The 18,091-nt window shown below is 46.6% G+C and overlaps 1 protein-coding gene across 1 annotated transcript; it reads left to right on the top strand.

Moving 5' to 3' along the window:
* Positions 1-2,550: 2,550 nt before the first annotated feature.
* Positions 2,551-17,246, top strand: LOC128711304 (multiple C2 and transmembrane domain-containing protein). The gene is made up of 15 exons (XM_053806171.1): positions 2,551-2,698; positions 12,344-12,546; positions 12,605-13,124; positions 13,191-13,333; positions 13,404-13,595; positions 13,934-14,082; positions 14,161-14,479; positions 14,551-14,747; positions 14,847-15,027; positions 15,143-15,321; positions 16,182-16,301; positions 16,522-16,621; positions 16,705-16,811; positions 16,886-17,093; positions 17,166-17,246. Exons 1-15 carry the CDS (start codon positions 2,551-2,553, stop codon positions 17,244-17,246), a joined length of 2,847 nt encoding a protein of 948 aa, XP_053662146.1.
* Positions 17,247-18,091: the final 845 nt, after the last annotated feature.

Below are 18,091 nucleotides of genomic sequence, written 5' to 3'. Positions count from 1 at the left end.
TTATGCCGTTCCGTTGGGATGGGACTTGGAGGGAAAAAAAGGAAAGTGAAAAACGTCACCCAACATCAAGACTCACCCGATGCCCAGTGTCGGCGATGGGGCGGCGAGTTTTATTTCCTGCGCTGGTCCGCTTACAACGGAACAGGTGTTAGCTGGTCATGTGGTTGTTTGACGCGCTCGGTAAAACAAATTCCAATAAAGTTCAACGGACGATCCGGACGATGATCGTTGCTGAGGAGCATTTCTGCTTTACTACAGCCTGGTAGAATGGGGTCGTAAAATGTTTATTTGTTAAGACCAACACCACACGTGTGGGACATTTGATTTCGTTTTCAGACAGCACACTCTAAAGGATTTGCTGGGAAAAGTTCATTATCTCTACCGTCTGAAACGTACAATTTATGTTCGTTCTGAGTGACAAGAGGTGTCACTTAAGTTTTTATGCAATAGTTGTTTTTTTTTTTGTTTTTGTTGCAACAACCCCAATATTGACAAGCTAAGAAAGCAAATGGCTCATAATTCAATGGGAAATGGGAGTGGAAAACAAAATGATTCATTTAAAAGCAGGTTGATATTGATCGTTTTCAATTTATCTCTTCATTCTCCCGCACTTCTATTTCGGTTACTTTAAAACCAACACCGACAACTCCCAATTGAAAGAGCTACGAGGCTCAAACCAGCGTAAAATTATACCAGACAGGTGGTACAAACACTTCCATTTCCACGTCGTGTATCGTATAAAAATGCGCCGAAGGTACAATACTGCCTGGGCTCTATAAATTGGTGCATGCAACACGAATAGGCACGCAAAAAGCCACCTAATAAAAAGAACTAGTTGCAAATCAACAAACGCCAGTACCTGCGCCCGTATGTTTTCCCCATGCTGGCGGCCACTTCGGCTTTTTCGGTTGGTTGAGTCTGACAAATATGTTCACCTTTTTACGGACACGGGTTGAAAAATGGTGTCAATAAACCAAATTTGCAACTGGTTACACTCGAAGCCACCCTCGCTTATGACGACAACTCGACATGAGCGCTCGAACTTACTCGAGGAGTTGTCGGTCGAATTATTAACCCTTTGGATGGAAGCGGGAAATTATAAGTATCATTAAAAAATTTATATTATCAAAGTAAACTCCAATAGCATGGACGAAGTACCAAACCCTCCACTAACAAAGCTTCTTTCTTGTCACATTCTCTCCAGTTTACAGAATAAAATCTCCTTCGTCAAACAGCTCCCATTCTCACGCCAACCATCATCAGTTGACAACTTCAATCAATTTGCAGCTCGCGAAGGATAACATTCGCGGCATGAAGAAGAAACCGGCAGGCCTGTAAACGCGAGAGCCACGACAATGACAAAGGAAAGATAAAAAATCGAAACACGGAAACACAGCAACAAAACACAATTCGCCAACGGAAGTCGAACAAAACGCTTCCGCATTGTCTCACACCGCGGTGGTGGAAAACCGTCGCCGTCCCACAAGTCGCCCCGGGAAAGAATTTGCAATCATCAAAAAAGGAAAAGCCGAACTGTGCAACACCTTTTGCCGCGGGCAGGGGACTAACAAACCAGCGCCGAACAACATCACCAGCAGCAGCAGCACAGTTTGGAGCACATTTCCCGTGAAGTTGGAAAGAAAAATGTGTCTCACCGTAACGAATCCTTCGCCGCCTTTTGCTCCTTCTGCGCAACGGCCCATCCTGTTTGGCCTTTCTTCAACGGTGCTTCCGAGCGGTGTGGCTCGCTCGCGGACCGTGCAACAGTGCCAACCGAACCAGTCACTTTGCAGTTAGTGTTCGCGATGGTGTGTGAGCTCATCGATTCCTTCCTCTAGGCCTTTTCTGTCCGCCTTTTTAACACGTTCTTTATCCACTCGTGAAGGGCGTGAAGCGCAAACAGAAAGAACTCCTTCGCTCACTTAAGCTTTCGGGGGTTGAGTTATACCCATCCCTGGTGACTCATTTGCTCCTCCCACCCGTCTCTTCTCCCCTTTTTTCCTCCTGAGCTAAACGAAAACGATGCGTGCAAAATGAAGTGTGTCCGCGCTCGGGCCGGCAAAATGTAGGTGAGCGTTGTAAAAAAAAAGGACACGAAGACTGTCGGGGTTTAGATTTAACGCGGCAGAATTCTCACGAAGAGCTGCTAAATGTCATAGCGTAGGAACAACCCGCGTTCGACAACCGCGTGTATGTGTCTTTGTGTGATTGTGTATGTTTATCTTGACAAAAAAACGGACGAAGAACAACCCTTAAGTGACTGCAGGACCGAATCTCCGCGCGCGTAGACCAATGCAAACAGTGCTCAATATCCATCCTCGAAAGCACGCGATCGTCCGCCACGTGGAACAGGGCGCGGAATAGCTCAAACCGGTAGACAAACAAGCGTTGGTTGGGTGTTGACGGTAGAGAAGCACTGGGAAAAATCACAAAAACAAAACACATCGAAGAGATAAGAGCGCTCGCCAACATCTGTTCTGGCCTCGCTTATCAGCCACAAAAAAAGGGAAGGCGAGTTGAGCGTCATCGTTTAAGCAGATACAAGCAGTAATGGCGGCAACCGCATGTTCCACATCGGTCACACCTGGGGCAGGAAGTAGCAGCCTCGGTGGTGGAGGAGGAGGTGGAGGAATGACAAGCATCAGCACTGGAGGTGGAATGGGTGGTAGTGGAGGCGGCAGTAGTAGCAGCGGAAGCAGTAAGTATCGCACTCTTTCTCGTTTGCTGTTTGATGTCGTTGCTCTTTGCTTTCTGCTTAGTGTGTCCTTGCTAGATGCTAGCGCCATGGTTTGTGCCTTCGCTAGCGCATAACTTGACGTGATACACTGATAGTCCACCGAGTCCGCGTGTGCGTGTCTCCCTCGGCTGTAGACGCTAACAGGCCCGGGTAGTCGCCTGAAGGCCCCAAATTGATAATTAATATTTCACGAATGTTAAATGACTCCGGGCTATTCAGGTTCGAACTAGATGCTTTCGCTGCTTGCTCACCATTCGGCCGAGACATTCCCCTGGTGGGAAGAAAATTCATTGGGGAGGATAAATATAGGTTCTACAGAGTTATGGTCCGTGGTCCGTAGAACCCCATACTGCTTGATGGACGACATTTGATCCAACGACACTCTCTAGTCCCCTTTGATCTACACGATAGTGCTAAGGAAAGGCCAGCGTTAAACCGCAATTAATTTTAAAGTGAAAACAATGCTGCACGTGAAGGTGTTGCAGCAAAAAAAACACCTCATGAAATAGTTGATCAACTCGCATACTGAATGGAGTTTCAGGTGTTTTTTAAGCAAGCATTATAGGAGTAACACAAGTACTTTGAGGGATTTTTTTTCACGGTTACGACCTATACACCAAGAAATTCAAGGTCGAGTGTCTGCAAACCCAAAAAAAATACACCTTATTTCCAGACGTACGTACGAAAGATACAACCTAACGGACAGTCTCAAATTAAATTTTAAATAACGCCCATGAAGCGTGGATGTAGCTAGAGCAAACATAAATAGCATAACATAATAATCATCCCAATAAAAAGTAAAATAAAATCAGCCATCCCTAATCCAACGAGGGTAATGAGACACTTCCACTGGGAGAGACATTCGGTTTTATACCACTTGCGGGACCTAAATTTAGCAACTTTAGATATTAGCAAACCGTCTGAACGGTGCCCTCCATCGCCTGGAAGTTTGTATTTTGTATGCTTTTAGACTGAAGCACCATAGTTAACGGCCCTATGAACCTTGTGTACACATGCCATGGAGTGTGACCCGCAGGGAATCATTATTCACAATTATTTTACACTTCCGTCGGGCTAAATGTGGGCTCTAGATAGTGTGCTGCGGCTAAACAATAGTATTTTCTTGCCCTGCACCACGAGCTGCTCTATTGCAGCTATTGAAAACTATGCTGGCATAATTAAGCAGCGTTCGATGCAACACGTCGCCTTCAATTGAACCCGCCGAGTATTAGTACTTGCCCGACCCTAACCCCCCGTTTCCCATTGGGACCCAACATCCAGGGCGCATAAGCTATTGATTGCTCCACAATTACCACAAGCTGATTAGGAAAAGTCGATCCGACGGAATCGATGGAGCTGGCGTGCTGAATAATAGATTAGTAATAAGCTTATGGAGGCGTAGGGACGCACATTGATGTTGTATGGTCGAAAGGAAGCGTGGAACTGCAATGAAACCAATATTGTACAATATGTCTACCTCTGGTGGACTAATCAATGCACAGAAGCCATTAGATGGAGTAGTAACAGGTGTTAGATTATAAGAGATTAAAAGCCATCTTCACTACATTTTTATGGTGATTAGAATGGTATAATCTTCCTTTAGTAACTCTTCGTAATGATTTGTTAAAATCCTATTTCTACAACGGTACATCTAACTACTACCGGTTCTATTTGCACGCACTGTTGAGTCACCGACTCTCATTTATAATTCGACACTCTAATCGCAAATTCGGCATCAGTCGCCGGACGGTCACACATGAGATCATACATTATTCAACGTTTTATGACACCCGAAGCACACCCGGTCGCCATGCCGGAGAGGACGAGGATGTTTGGAATGTGCCGTAGCCCAGCCCTTTAGCACGTGGATTTGACTCGCGTGCGTGTCATGATGGTCGGCTGGAAAATACGCTACGCTTCGCCAAGGGTTCACTGCAGGATGGGGATGGAGCTTTCCGTTGTATCTTTTGCAGCAACTCTCCGAGGGCACTTCGGAGGGCCGCTACTCAGCATGATATAGCCACCGGTGGAAAATAAGCGAATGAAACTAAACGAACCGACGACATCGCAACAGTTGCACGGGAAGGAGTTAGTAATGCACCAGTACCGGTACATGTTGGGGTATTCGTTTCGTCAGCAGTGTCCCCACGTCTAGCGTCCGCGATTCGCGTCAGGAAGACGTGGTTTTGCATTCCTACGTAGAATTTGACAATGGTTTTTTTTTGCACGAAAAAGTTATCCTTTCACGCTTATATCATGCGATGAAACCGAATGACACATTTACTCCGAAATTGTACCACGTCCTGCCCATTGCCAAAGCAACCCTTCGAAGGTGTAGTATAACATTTTCGCCAAAAACTCTCTCCATATGCTGCTGGCTGCTACATAATTTATTGGACCATTCAGAAGATACCGGATCCCGTTCGGCGCTTACTTGTCCGACCCTCGGGGGCCACTGGAGCATTGGTTTGCAATTTACCTTCCGGTCGATTCGAGCACAACCGCATCGTCTCTTCTTTGCCGTTGGCATCCAAATAATGGAACTCATGTAGCTCAACCGTCATAAGACACCTCCATACATCATCCGAACGGCTTCTCCGTTGTGCATGGAAATGACTTTCCGTTTTTGGACAGTTTTATCCGACGATGGTCTGGATACCCCCGCACAGTGCACAGAGCCATCGCTTTTTCAGGGTCGAACAGTGCAGATTGAAAATGTAATTCAATTTGAGTAACATCGACCGATCGATGCCATGCACGTCGTTTGACACATCTTCTCGATTTGGGTCGATATTTTGGAGGAACAAAAGTTTGGATGATCCAATTAAATGCGCTTGCGGGGACCAAACAAAAAGAAAAACAAACCCCCACCTGAAGTTTGCAATCAAGCATCCATGACATTACATCCCCGAGGACTTGAGTTATATAGTAAAAAGTCTCTCGTCACCCACGAACATTCAGTTGCTTTTTAAACAATTATTGCACCGATCGATGAGTTCAACTCGTAATGGAAAAAAAAAATTGTCAAGCTGTTGCCGCTTCGACCCAAATTTGTGTCGATTGTCACAATCAAGGCCCGTCTAAAGCACGTCGCAGCCCGTGTTACAGTTCCATTCAGTTCTGTACATAAACACTTCAACATCCCATCAACCAATCCTCCGTCATATTCGCGCTCGAACAGGGACCACCCATGGATGTTTATAATAGCATGAGCATTTGACATCGGGAAAGCACATCCGCGACTCGTAGGATGGCATCATTTCGATGTTCGCTTGGTATGAATCTTATTCCCACTTGAGTTTCTCGTTGAGGCACCGGTGTTACGTACGCCATTGCATGGATTTATTGAAATTCTGGCCCGAATCTTCCGTTCTGTAGGTCTTCAGAAGGATGCTGTTTGTCAGCCTCGAAGTATGCTTCGAAGGGTCAAGGTCAAGTGTGTTTTGAAGCTACTGTTTTGGGGGTTTAGTATGTTGTTATTTTTCAACATTTCAACTACAGAATTCCAGACAGGAGGATAATTAATTTTCCATCATGTGTACTCCGTTCGCAATGGAATGAGCAAACCCTTTTGTAGGAAAGTAATACACAAAACATAATAACTTATCAGGTTACTTGGTTAATTTATTTTGAAAACACAGCATACGACGCTGGAAGCGCAACATTTGTGTTTCGTGATTTGTCCAGCATTCTCTTGCACATTGCGGCGCTGCAATCTTCTAGCCACGTTCATCACAATTATCGTACGATTAACCCTGTAAGCTGTGGTATCTCTTTTCTACCTTCACTAATAGACGCTTCCCCCAAAACGCATACATGAACCCATTGCATCGGCTGCGTGTGTTTCAGCAACATTTCCACGCTCGGAAAAAGAAAAAGGCCGGCTTCGTACACCAGCGCCAGTCGGAGCATGAGCGGAAAATTCAGAAAACGCGCCAACCGCTCACTGGTTCACTGGCTTGGCCGGAAACATTCTTTCATTCAGCGCCAGCTTGCACCGGTTGTGCCGCTTCGGTTCAGTTTTTCGTCGGCCACGGAACAGAGCGGACCGACGTGATTCGGCGGCATCGCTACACGTCCGGTTACAGTTTCCGGGTTCTCGGGCACCCTGTACGTCGCATAGTGCGTGTGTGCGTGAGAGTGAGAGAGAAAACGAGCGAATTATGTGTGGCGCTAAGCGTGTGAAAATTACTCACGAACGTGTAACATCACCGGAGGAAAAACGTGCAGCCCGAGATATCTTGCATTAATTAGTTTTCACGTGACCGTTGCCGAAAAAATCGCAATTCCCAGCCTGAGACCGGTTCGGCTGCACGGAGAAAAACGTTAAGCAAAGCTCCTTAAGAGAGTACACATCGCGAAGAAGTAAGTGAAGCATAAAATCACTAAACCCGTCACATCATTAAATCGAAATTATCCACTCCCCGGCTCGTGACGTTTCACAACCACAATCTCCGTAATGACTTAAATCCAGGCATTTCAAGAGCAATTGTCCTCTAATGACATGTTTCTAGTCAGAACGCTTTCACAACCATAATTTGATGGAGTTCCATTTTCCATTCTGTGCCATCGCGTTCGTCATGAAAGTCTTAGGCAAGAACATTTGAGGGGGAAGCATTAGAACGAAGTTTCATGAAAATCATTAGAAGCCGGAAAATTCATTCAAAAATTAAATTCTTTTTATCGGTCACTTTAACCAACTTCCGTTGGAGTGTCTCAGCATCGCTAAAATGTGGGTCAATTATTATTCTCGAACTGAGCTGACCAAATTTAAATTCTTCATATTCTTTTTTGTGCCCCTCGGTCAAACCTTCTGCACAGTGTCCGCGTAGCATTACACAATGTTTTTGCGCGAGAAACAAGACAAAACACCAACCCCCTTTTTGGCGAATGTGGGGGATGCCCGGTCGGTAGCACGGGAAGATAAAATAATTTATAATTTTCCACCCAATGGGCAAATTGTATATCCCATCGGTTTCATTGGACCATTTCGACGCCGGTGCTTATGTTTAAGGGTATTTGTCGCGCGTCCTCTGCTTTATGAGCAACGCATATTTTATCGCAGCTTGGAGCACAACCCACCAACCAACCAACCCGGAGGCAACAATCGTTCCGGCTAGAGAACTGGTTTGCACTTTTTCCGGGGCGATTCGAAGGCACGATGAAAATCGAAGCGACGAAATTGGACGAACGGTTTTGTTGTTCTGCTGCCCGCCCCGTAACACAATCTGTAAGTCTTTATTTATTATTTCTCCGGTTGCTTCAGCTAAACTTTGACCTTCTGAGCTGGAGCTGGATATCGCTTACCGGCTGGTACGGTCATGTGACACTCAGCCCCCGGAACGGAGTATCCCAAAAACTCGCCCACACCATCGCACGAGAACGAAAGTGAGGTGAAACAACAGCATCTTGTTTATGCTTACAACCGGCGTCATCATGCTGGTTCTTCCGATTGACCGGTGTGATGATCACAATGATGGCGATGATCAATGCCGATGACGTTTCGGTAAGATAAACTCCCGGCGATGATTCTACACGTACGCAGGAAAAGGAAACCATCTCTGCTTGCCCCACCACGAACACCCGGTCACCAGTTTCGTGTATTTCTTTCTACGTTGTGACCAAAACCTGCTAAATCCATGTTCTGCGGCAGCACAGAACGCGGTGGCAGCAGTTCCCGTCGTGTTTACTTGCTCGAGCTCGACATGTTTTGTGGTCTTTGTTGGTGGGTTTTATGTTTATTTTTGTCGCGACCGTACCCTACAGGCAATAGGCAAATGCCAGGTTTTCCACTCCACTCTAACTACATTTACTGGAATTAGTTTTTCTTTCGACTATGTGGCCGCCGCATACACTGCTGGTGGTGGGAAAATTTTGACCCTAATCCTACTATCTCCGGTTGAGTGGCTTTTTTCCTCATCTCTACGATTGGTGAGACAAATACGAGTTACGATTTTGGCTGTCCTGCCGCAGAACAAATTGTTTGCCTTTCACCAAAACAACCTTAAGGAAGACACGGGCCGGAAATCATGTCCGGAAATCGGTGGGTTTTGCTCCAAAAACGATCCGTCCGTCCCCATGGGATTTCCTTGGAACTAAGTCGTATTTCAAGCAGAGAGACGCGTTTTTGTCGTACCAGCACACACCGGGAACAGATGGACTGTCTATTTAGCGCCCTTTCTTCGTGCACAGTTTCTCACACTTCATTTATTATTTCGCACCGAGGCGAGAAATGATTTATGGCGAACCGTAAGGAAACAAAAACGACGAAACGCTTCTCGCACAGGTTCCAATTTTGTTGATTAGAAACGATACGGCAGTGTGTTTGTCGCCATCGGAAATACAATGAGAACGAACGACCTCCCCCAATAATCACTCGCTTTTTCGCCCAACCGGCATTTTAATCTCTGGCCCACCATACCTGGCATCAAACAAAGCAACAAACATACTGACCGGGTTTGGATGACCAAAGTCCATGGGTGACCTTAACCTTCATCTTGTGTTGCTGCTGAAGCAATTTCTGTTTCTTATCTTGTGGATTTTGTTTTTCCACCAGTTCAACCACTTTCCATGGGTCTTGGCTTCAACACCACAATTTCTAACGCATAGCAGAAGATCCTTTGGAATTCGAACAACATACTCTCAATTTACGGTGAAGAGGATGATCCTTGAGCTGAAAATTCCGTGGATAAACAGTAATTTGAAATTGAGACATTAATTTGACACGACCATAAACGGTGGCATCTTCCTCACCGCAACTTTTAACTGTGGACTCTGATGCTTTGGGTTTTACGTGTCTTTCTTTGCGTTAATTCAGCGTGTAATCCATGCGCATCCTCAATCATCTTGTAGGAAAATTATTTACCGCTTAATATTCTGCTCCATTCCGCCGGGTTGGTTGGCTGTTGGGTCTGGCCAGGGCTTCTGGATTACCTAACCCTTCCGTAAATCAACAGATGTTTGCCTAGCCATGTTTGCTTGGGTCTGACATATCAGACAGCCCATGCCAATCACATTTTCCACTGCCCCGTTCCCAAGTCAGCCGACCTTATCGCCAGGTCGAGCTGACCCAGCGGTGTGGTTGTTGATTTCTACCTACACCCGGCCAAAACTTCCGCAGGTGCCGCAACCGTGCCGTGTTTTTCAACACGCCAACGTTTCATTTTCTTAGATTGTATCATTTTCAAAGTTTCAAAGCAACCTTTCGTTCACTTTTTTGGGAGCCGAGGGAAAGGAAACTTTGCACCTTGAACCATTCGACCATTCGCAAATATCCACCCTGCGCTCAATTTGGCCAGTGTGGGTTGACGATGGATCGATAAATGTATAAATTCACCAGTTTTGTGTTTCCTTCAGAAAGCACCACCGAAGCGGTCCTGTTGCTTCTTTATCCACGTGACAGACGATTTAGCACCTTCCCGAGGGAAGAATTTCGATGTGATGAAAGATGATTGCAAAAAGAACACACACTACACGGGTAATTGGTGCGATGATGGCCCTTGGTCATAATTTAACCATCACCGCACCGCCACACCGTCATCCAGATTAGGTTTTTGAGTGATGAAAAAGGAGATTGAACGGAGGTCTCTTCATGCGGGACCACCTAATCTCACCCGAGTGCGTCTTGATTAGCTCTCGACGTCACGGACCGCATACATGGCTGCGGTGTAATAATCGTTTGCCTGCCTTAGCCTCACTTAGTAATGGTCATCACCGCATCTTCCAACATTTCTTTAGCCACTTAGCATCTACACTCTCGTGTGAGGATACTCTTGAATGTAATTACTATTACGCCCAAGTAAAGGATTAGTAAACAACTAGCCCTTCACAAACGACTCGACTCTGATTTGGTAATTATGGACCTGGTTAAGGGCTGCATAGGCACTGTTACCATTACCACCAGCACCAAACATCGGAAGGAAACGACCATAAAAGTCCTCTCAGGCGTGCTAAAAACAGCTCTCGCCACCAACCACGAACGAACGAAGTAAAGCAACCATTTTCATTCGACCGGAAAGTAAAATGACACAAACTACAACCAGCAGCACAGTGTTACAGGGAGTACAGGCACAGCCATCTGAAGGCATTTCGAGACGTACGGGGAGAAGAAAGAAAAAACATACACGAACGAAGCCTAACAGCTTTAAAGTTTTCAAGTGCTCTGTAACGGTAAAATATTTATGCACCAGAGCGAGCAAAGTTCCATTCTGCTCGATTAAATCCCTGTATGTTTTTTTATACACGCATACACGGCCCGGCCTGGAGCCTGGACCCACTTCCTGTCACATTGTGTATGCGTTATCCTTTCTTTCATGCACAGACAGACAGCTCGGTTGGTACATTTTGCCACATTTTCCATCATGCCCCGTCAATGAAGCATTAAATTAAATCGTATCAAGTCAGCTCGATCGATATAATCCACGGGCCGCTCTGCTCGTCGCCATCGAAGAGACGTGTAAGCGCTTCTGCAATCAATTTCCCGCCATGGGCATTATTCTTTTTCGCATCCCTGTCCATATTAAATCGTTTCCAGCGCCCAAGCTCAGTCCCGCTCGCGTAAAACACAATCTAAAATCGCTTCATTATCGCCCATTAGCTCGATCGAACGGTTTTGCAGCGCAAAACTTTTGCCGCACAGCACGGCGTCGTGTGCGGGATCTCTTTCGCCACCTGTTGATTTTTGTTGCGATTCTCATTATGGATTCCTGTCAATATACTTTACGACCTTTCCCCCGGTAGCCAAACAGTATGGCCGCTTTCGCTGCGTTCAATAATTATAAACAAACATCACCTGCACGGGCGCATTGCGGAGGTATTGGAGATGATGCTGACACGGCAACAAATGCCGGCTGGATGCTGTATCTCAGCAGATTCATCTCGAATAAACACAATCATGCAAAACTCACAACCCCTACCGACGGCTTCAAGAGCATTTTCGGAGAAGCGGACGAAATTTTGGAAGCCTCGTTCACCGTAGAAATGCTTATGCGTCCTTCTTAAAAGTTTGCGACGAGTTTTGTGAAGTGTGGTTGTTGTTGAGTTTTCTTTCCGAAAGCACAGCTTACAAGTTAGATTTGTTTGCCCAAAAAAGATAGTTTTCGTACAGGGTAGCATATGCTCTATGGAAGAACAGTGATGTGCTTGTGTTTCAAGAGGGGTCACAAGTCATACGAGTTTCTATTTATAGCATTCTCTTCAGTTTTGCTGTGCAAACAGAATCCTTTCTTTGGAAACTTCTTCCAACTTTCCATTGCCTTACTGGCGAATGAATACAAAGTAAAGTTCTCGTTATAAGCAGACAAACCATGCTCAAGATAATTAAACATAACCGGTTCGTGGGATGTAAGGACCATTAAGTAGTAACTGACAATGATCTAACAACATGTATCCATGTTTCCCGTAGTTTGTAGAACGAGTTAGTGTCACATGATAAATATTTCAATTAGCTTATCTCTGTACTTCACTGTCTGTATGCTGGCGTGAAACACACGAACCGTCCGCTTGTCCTTGCGCAACTCACCTATGCTTGCCGCATACGCAACCTTCTTCCACGCTCCACCAAACAAACAAACAAAACCCCGCACAATGCCATCCTCAATTCTGTAGAACGTTCTCGACTGAATTTAGAATCCAAATGCTCCTCGTTGCGGAAACACCTGAGTAAGTCGGCGTCGGAGCTCAGCTGCAACGACTGCGGCGGTTCCGGTGACTCTCCGCAGTCTTCGCCGCAGCGGGCCCGTTCGGCAAATGTTCCCACCATACCGGCCGGAGTTATACAACGAACGCACGGATTTTTTAACACACTAAGGGTACGTGTGTGCGGTCGCAAGTAAACATAACACTCACCTTGAATCATCCACTCTTTAGCACCGATGGTCACGGGGGCGCAGTAAGGAAAGACTACGCGGGTCACTCGGCCAGGAGCTCGAGGGTCGTCGGGACAGCCAAAGCGACTACGCAGCCGACAACAGTTCGGCAGAGCATAGCAGCTCGGCTACACCTCATCAATCGCCTCGCCATCGTGCACAGACACTCGGGGATTCGCCACTGGCCAAAGGAGCGGCAGAGAGGAATGCAACGATGAGTGGTACGGGAGGGGTGGGGTCGATCAGTGAGGGGGCGTCTACGTCCGGTGTAGCTAGCGTACTCAAGGTGCTCACAACGAAGGTGGACATCGAAACGACGGCAGGACCTAGCGGGCTGGGACATTTGACAATCGGAGGACTGCCGAAGGTTTCAGAAATTCCCGGACCTAGCGGGACATCCGGTTTGAGTCCCGCCGATGAACAGCAACGAAGGCGAGAAACGCAGCTAAGGCAACACTCCTTCTTCCAGCTCCGAGTTCATCTGATCAGTGGCCATGGACTGGTGGCAATGGATAAGAGCGGTAAGATTAGCCTTCTGCTTTGGATGACTTTATCTTGACAGTTTTGGACATCATTCAATGCCGCAGGAACGAGTGATCCTTACGTCAAGTTTAAAGTTGGAGGACGTTTGCTGTACAAATCGAAAACCGTTCATAAAGACCTAAACCCGACGTGGGACGAAACGTTCGTCGTGCCAGTGGAAGATCCCTTTCAGCCTATAGTAATTAAGGTGATGACTGTCCTTGCCAGGACCATGAGATGTGATGTTCCGTGACTGATCCGTGTGCTTCTCCAAACAGGTATTTGACTATGACTGGGGCCTTCAGGATGATTTCATGGGCTCGGCCAAGCTGCACCTCACCTCGCTGGAACTTAGCCGAGCGGAAGACCTCACGATCAAGCTCGAAGATGCCCAACGAGCATCTAAAGACCTCGGAGAGTTAAAACTCAGCGTCACCCTATGGCCAAAGACGCAAGAGGACAAAGAGCAAGTGAGAGCCCTCTTTCATCACATTCACACCACACTGTCCGCATCAATCTCCCTGTCCCGAGGCAACCAAAGCGTTCAATCTGTTGCTTTCACTCTACCGTTTGCTTTCCTGATTTGGTCATCAACTCTTTGGTTTCCTTTGCAACCGCACCGCTCCATTAGCTGGGCCCGTTTTGGTCCCGATCGTCTCTCGCCACCATGTACACGACCGCCTCTTCAAACTTAGGTTCAATCACACGTTTTTGCACCCGCCCTAGGGTGTGCTCGTTGTTTTCTTTCTGCTCTAAAATCGCACCACCTCCCGCCTCCCCGTTTTCCGTTTCCGTTCACGCTCGAAAGTACTTTCAGCGCAATCCGAAGCTGGCCGATGCGTCACGCCGTCTCAAGTCGCAGATCTGGAGCTCAGTCGTCACTATCGTGCTGATCGAAGCGAAAGGACTCCCACCGGATGCTGAAAATGGCCTCAACGATATCTATGTCCGATTTAGGTAAGTGGCGACACCTGGACACATTGTCACTGGGCATGGTCTGTAGCTGAGGGTGGTGTCTATTCGGTCTCTACGTAGGCTAGGGAACGAGAAGTACAAGTCTAAAATTGCTTACCGCGCACGTTGGCTGGAGCAATTTGATCTGCACCTTTTCGACGATGACCAGCTGCTGGAACTGATCGTATGCGGGAAGTACAACACCTACGGTAAATGTACGATCGATTTGCGAAGTTTACCTCGCGAGCGTACGCACGGCATTTGGCAACCGCTGGAAGAGTGTACGGGCGAGGTCCATCTCATGCTGACAATCAGTGGGACGACGGCTTCGGAAACCATTACCGATCTGACGGCCTACAAAGAGGATTCCAAGGAGCGTGCACTCGTCCAAAGTCGATACGTAAGCGTCTTGGTTGACTTTCCGATAAATCTGCTGCCAAGTTTGCTAAAATTGTTTGAGTTCTGTTTCAGATATGGCACAAATCGCTACAAAACATGCGTGACATTGGTCATCTCACGGTGAAGGTGTTCGGAGCGACCGGTCTGGCGGCAGCGGACATCGGCGGTAAATCCGACCCGTTCGTGGTGCTGGAGCTAATCAACGCTCGACTGCAGACGCAAACCGAATACAAAACGCTCACACCAAATTGGAACAAAATCTTCACCTTGTAAGAATCGCATTACGCGGCTTGCGAACATACGATCCTGGCTGGGTGGCTTACTAATGACTTCATTGGCCCATTGTCACCTCGTTTATTTCAACCTAGTAACGTAAAAGACATGTCCTCGGTGCTGGAAATCACCGTGTACGACGAGGACCGTGACCACAAGGTGGAGTTCCTGGGTAAAGTCGTCATCCCGCTGCTACGGATACGCAACGGTGAAAAGCGCTGGTACGCGCTGAAAGACAAAAAGATGTACACCCGCGCCAAAGGCACCCAGCCTCAGGTGGGTAATAAGTCCTCTCTCTCTCTCCCTCGTTGCAACTCTTCACGGTTTTGTAGCACGCGCGTTCGTGAGATGATTAAATTTCTTTCGCATTTGTCGTTCGGTTCGGTATTAGATTCTGCTGGAAATGACGGTCATGTGGAACAAACTGCGAGCGGCACTGCGAGTTCTCGAGCCGAAGGAGGAAAAGCTGGTACAGCAGGAGGCCAAGTTCAAGCGGCAGCTCTTCCTGCGCAACGTCACCCGACTGAAGGCCGTCATTATGTACTTTATCGAAGTGGGACAGTTCGTGCAGTGAGTATTGTACCATTGTGCACCACAGCAAACCTCAGTGAGAGCATGTGACACCATCCGAGAAAACACATAAGGAAGCTGTCCTCACCGACGACATCGTTATTGAAAAGACCGGCAATTCATAGTTAAATTTATGCCGGTGTTTTTTTTCTCTCGGGAAAATATTTTTATCACCCCTTTTACCAACTTCTCAATTTAAACAGCGTGTGGATGCGAAACAAGACAGAGCGGATCCAAAAGCGGAACTGAACATCCTTATCGCGTCACACGCCGGAAAGTGCGAGGAAGCAAACAAAATGGAGGTGCTTGAATAGCATTTGCATTTACGGCCGCCTCCATTCGCCTCCTTAATATGCTGTTACGGAAAAGATTTTTCTTGCGCTTTTGCACACTCCATAATTAATGCAGATTTGCTTTTTACAATTGCTGGAATGGAATTCATCACTGTGCTGTACAATGTACCTACGGAGATGGAGGCGCCTGGTACTCATCGTAAGACATGCTTTATGCATCTTTGATTTGCCTCCTCCGTTTGTGTGCCGTTGCAAATGTGCGATAACATAAAATGATGATTCAATGTTATCTTCTTTACTGGAGAATTGTTTACGATTCTTACCAAATGATAAAATCTACCAATTCGAAACCTATCCCCTGGGGAAGAGTCAAGGATTCGATTATCAATTTATAGCGTGTTTTGTTGCCCACGTCGTGCAACGAATCGGAATCGATACAAACAAAATCACATCCTCAACGAACACCGAGCAGCAGCAGCAACGCAAACAATGCCCAATTCCGGCCGAATCTAACTGATACTAATGTTTTTCGCTTCCCGTTTCTTCCTAAACCAAACCCGCCTTCAGGAGCTGCTTCGAGTGGGAATCTCCGATACGGTCGTTTATAGCGCTGGTTTTATGGGTTTGTGGATGCATCTGGTTCGATATCTCCACCATACCGGCGGTCGCCCTGCTGTATTTGCTGAAGTAAGTAAACCATTACACCGGTGTGGGTTGTTTCATGTTTGTTGTTGTAGCTTGCAAATAGGATGCAGGTGTGCGGAAATCCAACGCGAAGGTCATCTTGTACTCATATCCAGCCGCTGCTGCCCACGCAAGCACCCAAGCATGAAACATTAATTATACATTGCGATGGTGCATCTAACCCGCGCTGTGCTGTTTCGCTGTTTCTCCTCTCGTTACTTAGGAACTGGTTAATTCGATGGCTTACAGGAAGCTCGTCCCAATCGACGGCGGACGAGTACGATGTGGCGAGCGATGATGAAGACGAGGAGGACAAGGAAAAGGTAGGCCAACAGCGGTATCATCGTTTATAATTGATGTGGTGCACAGCTGATTGCTTGATTATTTAACCTCACTTTCGTTTTAGGAGGAGAAGAAAACAATCAAGGAACGGCTGCAAGCCATACAGGAGGTGTCGCAGAGTGTACAGAATACGATCGGATTCTTAGCATCGCTGGGAGAGAGTGTTAAAAAGTACATAGCACTTTAAAGTATAGTCTTGTTTAGACAAACATCAGAATATCACGTAAATCTTTTTTCTATTTCAGCACTTTCAACTTTTCCGTGCCAGAGCTCAGTTGGTTGACGGCTCTGTTGCTGCTGGCCGCCTGTCTCGTACTGCACTACGTCCCTATCAGGGTGCTGCTACTGCTGTGGGGTTTGGTTAAGTTCAGCCGAAGAATCATTCGGCCACACAGTGTGCCCAACAACGAGGTGCTAGACCTTCTATCTCGCGTTCCCGACGATGAGGAAATTGTAAGTTGGCAAACGCTACTGGCGGCCTTCAGCTACAGCTTGAAACAAATCCCATTTCTTTACCCGTCGTAGATCATGTGGCGTGAATTACCCCTACATTCGACGCCCGAACTGGCCCGGCGGGATCCGCGAAAGAAGCATAAAGTGTCGTAATGTTACCAAACTACCCTGAAGCGCTACTTTAGGGATAATCTCAAAAAGGCCCTGCACGTCAGCAGGGTCAAACCAAATGCAAAGGATGTATAAAATGCAACACCAGAGAACGAATCTAATCGCATTCACGTTTCGCTCATTACTTGCTAACGGCTAACGGAACCAGTGGCATCTTCACCTAGCCGAGGCGCGTACTCCAGGCGCGGCAAGCTCCAAATACTTCCATTTCCATTGCTAGCGTTAAAGAAAAATTTATCAATCAAACTTATCAAACGTATGCTACCTAACCGGAACCCCCGACGATCGTAGACACTAGAAGAGCATTCATTACATTTCTCGCTCTCTCTCTCTCAATTTTATCTCTTTCTCTCTCTCTCTCTCTTTCTCTTGCTCTCTCATAGCTAGGAAGTTTTAAAATCCCGCTCTTAATAGTTAACTTGCAAGCTTTTATACTTTCTTGCAGTGCAGACGGCTAGAATACCAAACCTTAGCGATAAAGATACCCACATACAACCAACAAAGAAAACGATGCAATCGACGACATTAAAAATAGTTTAAAACGAGGAGAACAGTACATGTACAAGAAAATAAACTCCAAAACTAAAACGAGAAATCACAAACAATATGGCTGTATGGCTTGTACAGGATATAATAGGAAACAGTTAGGCATCTCTTGTCTTAATCAAAACTAGGAACTGTGTAGCGGTCGAACATAAATCTTTAAAGTGTTCCCTCATTGCCATTGCTTCCAACAGCTCAAAAAGAGCAATCCTACATAGTTCAGCTTCAAGCACACTTGCATTGTGGTTCTTTTGGTTTAGCGTAGACTTCAAAACGTTCGAATT

This window comes from Anopheles marshallii, chromosome 3 (assembly GCF_943734725.1).
Source record: "Anopheles marshallii chromosome 3, idAnoMarsDA_429_01, whole genome shotgun sequence".
Classification (NCBI taxonomy): Eukaryota; Metazoa; Arthropoda; class Insecta; order Diptera; family Culicidae; genus Anopheles; species Anopheles marshallii.
Note: the sequence above shows the minus strand (reverse complement) of the source record. Positions and strands in the feature narration are given on the sequence as shown.

Excerpts from the sequence above, each read along its gene's own strand:
- LOC128711304 (XM_053806171.1), top strand. The coding sequence starts at position 2,551 with ATGGCGGCAACCGCATGTTCCACATCGGTCACACCTGGGGCAGGAAGT. Across the intron at positions 13,334-13,403 it reads TTCAGCCTATAGTAATTAAG|GTATTTGACTATGACTGGGG; the intron begins GTGATGACTGTC and ends TTCTCCAAACAG. Across the intron at positions 14,083-14,160 it reads GATATCTATGTCCGATTTAG|GCTAGGGAACGAGAAGTACA; the intron begins GTAAGTGGCGAC and ends GTCTCTACGTAG.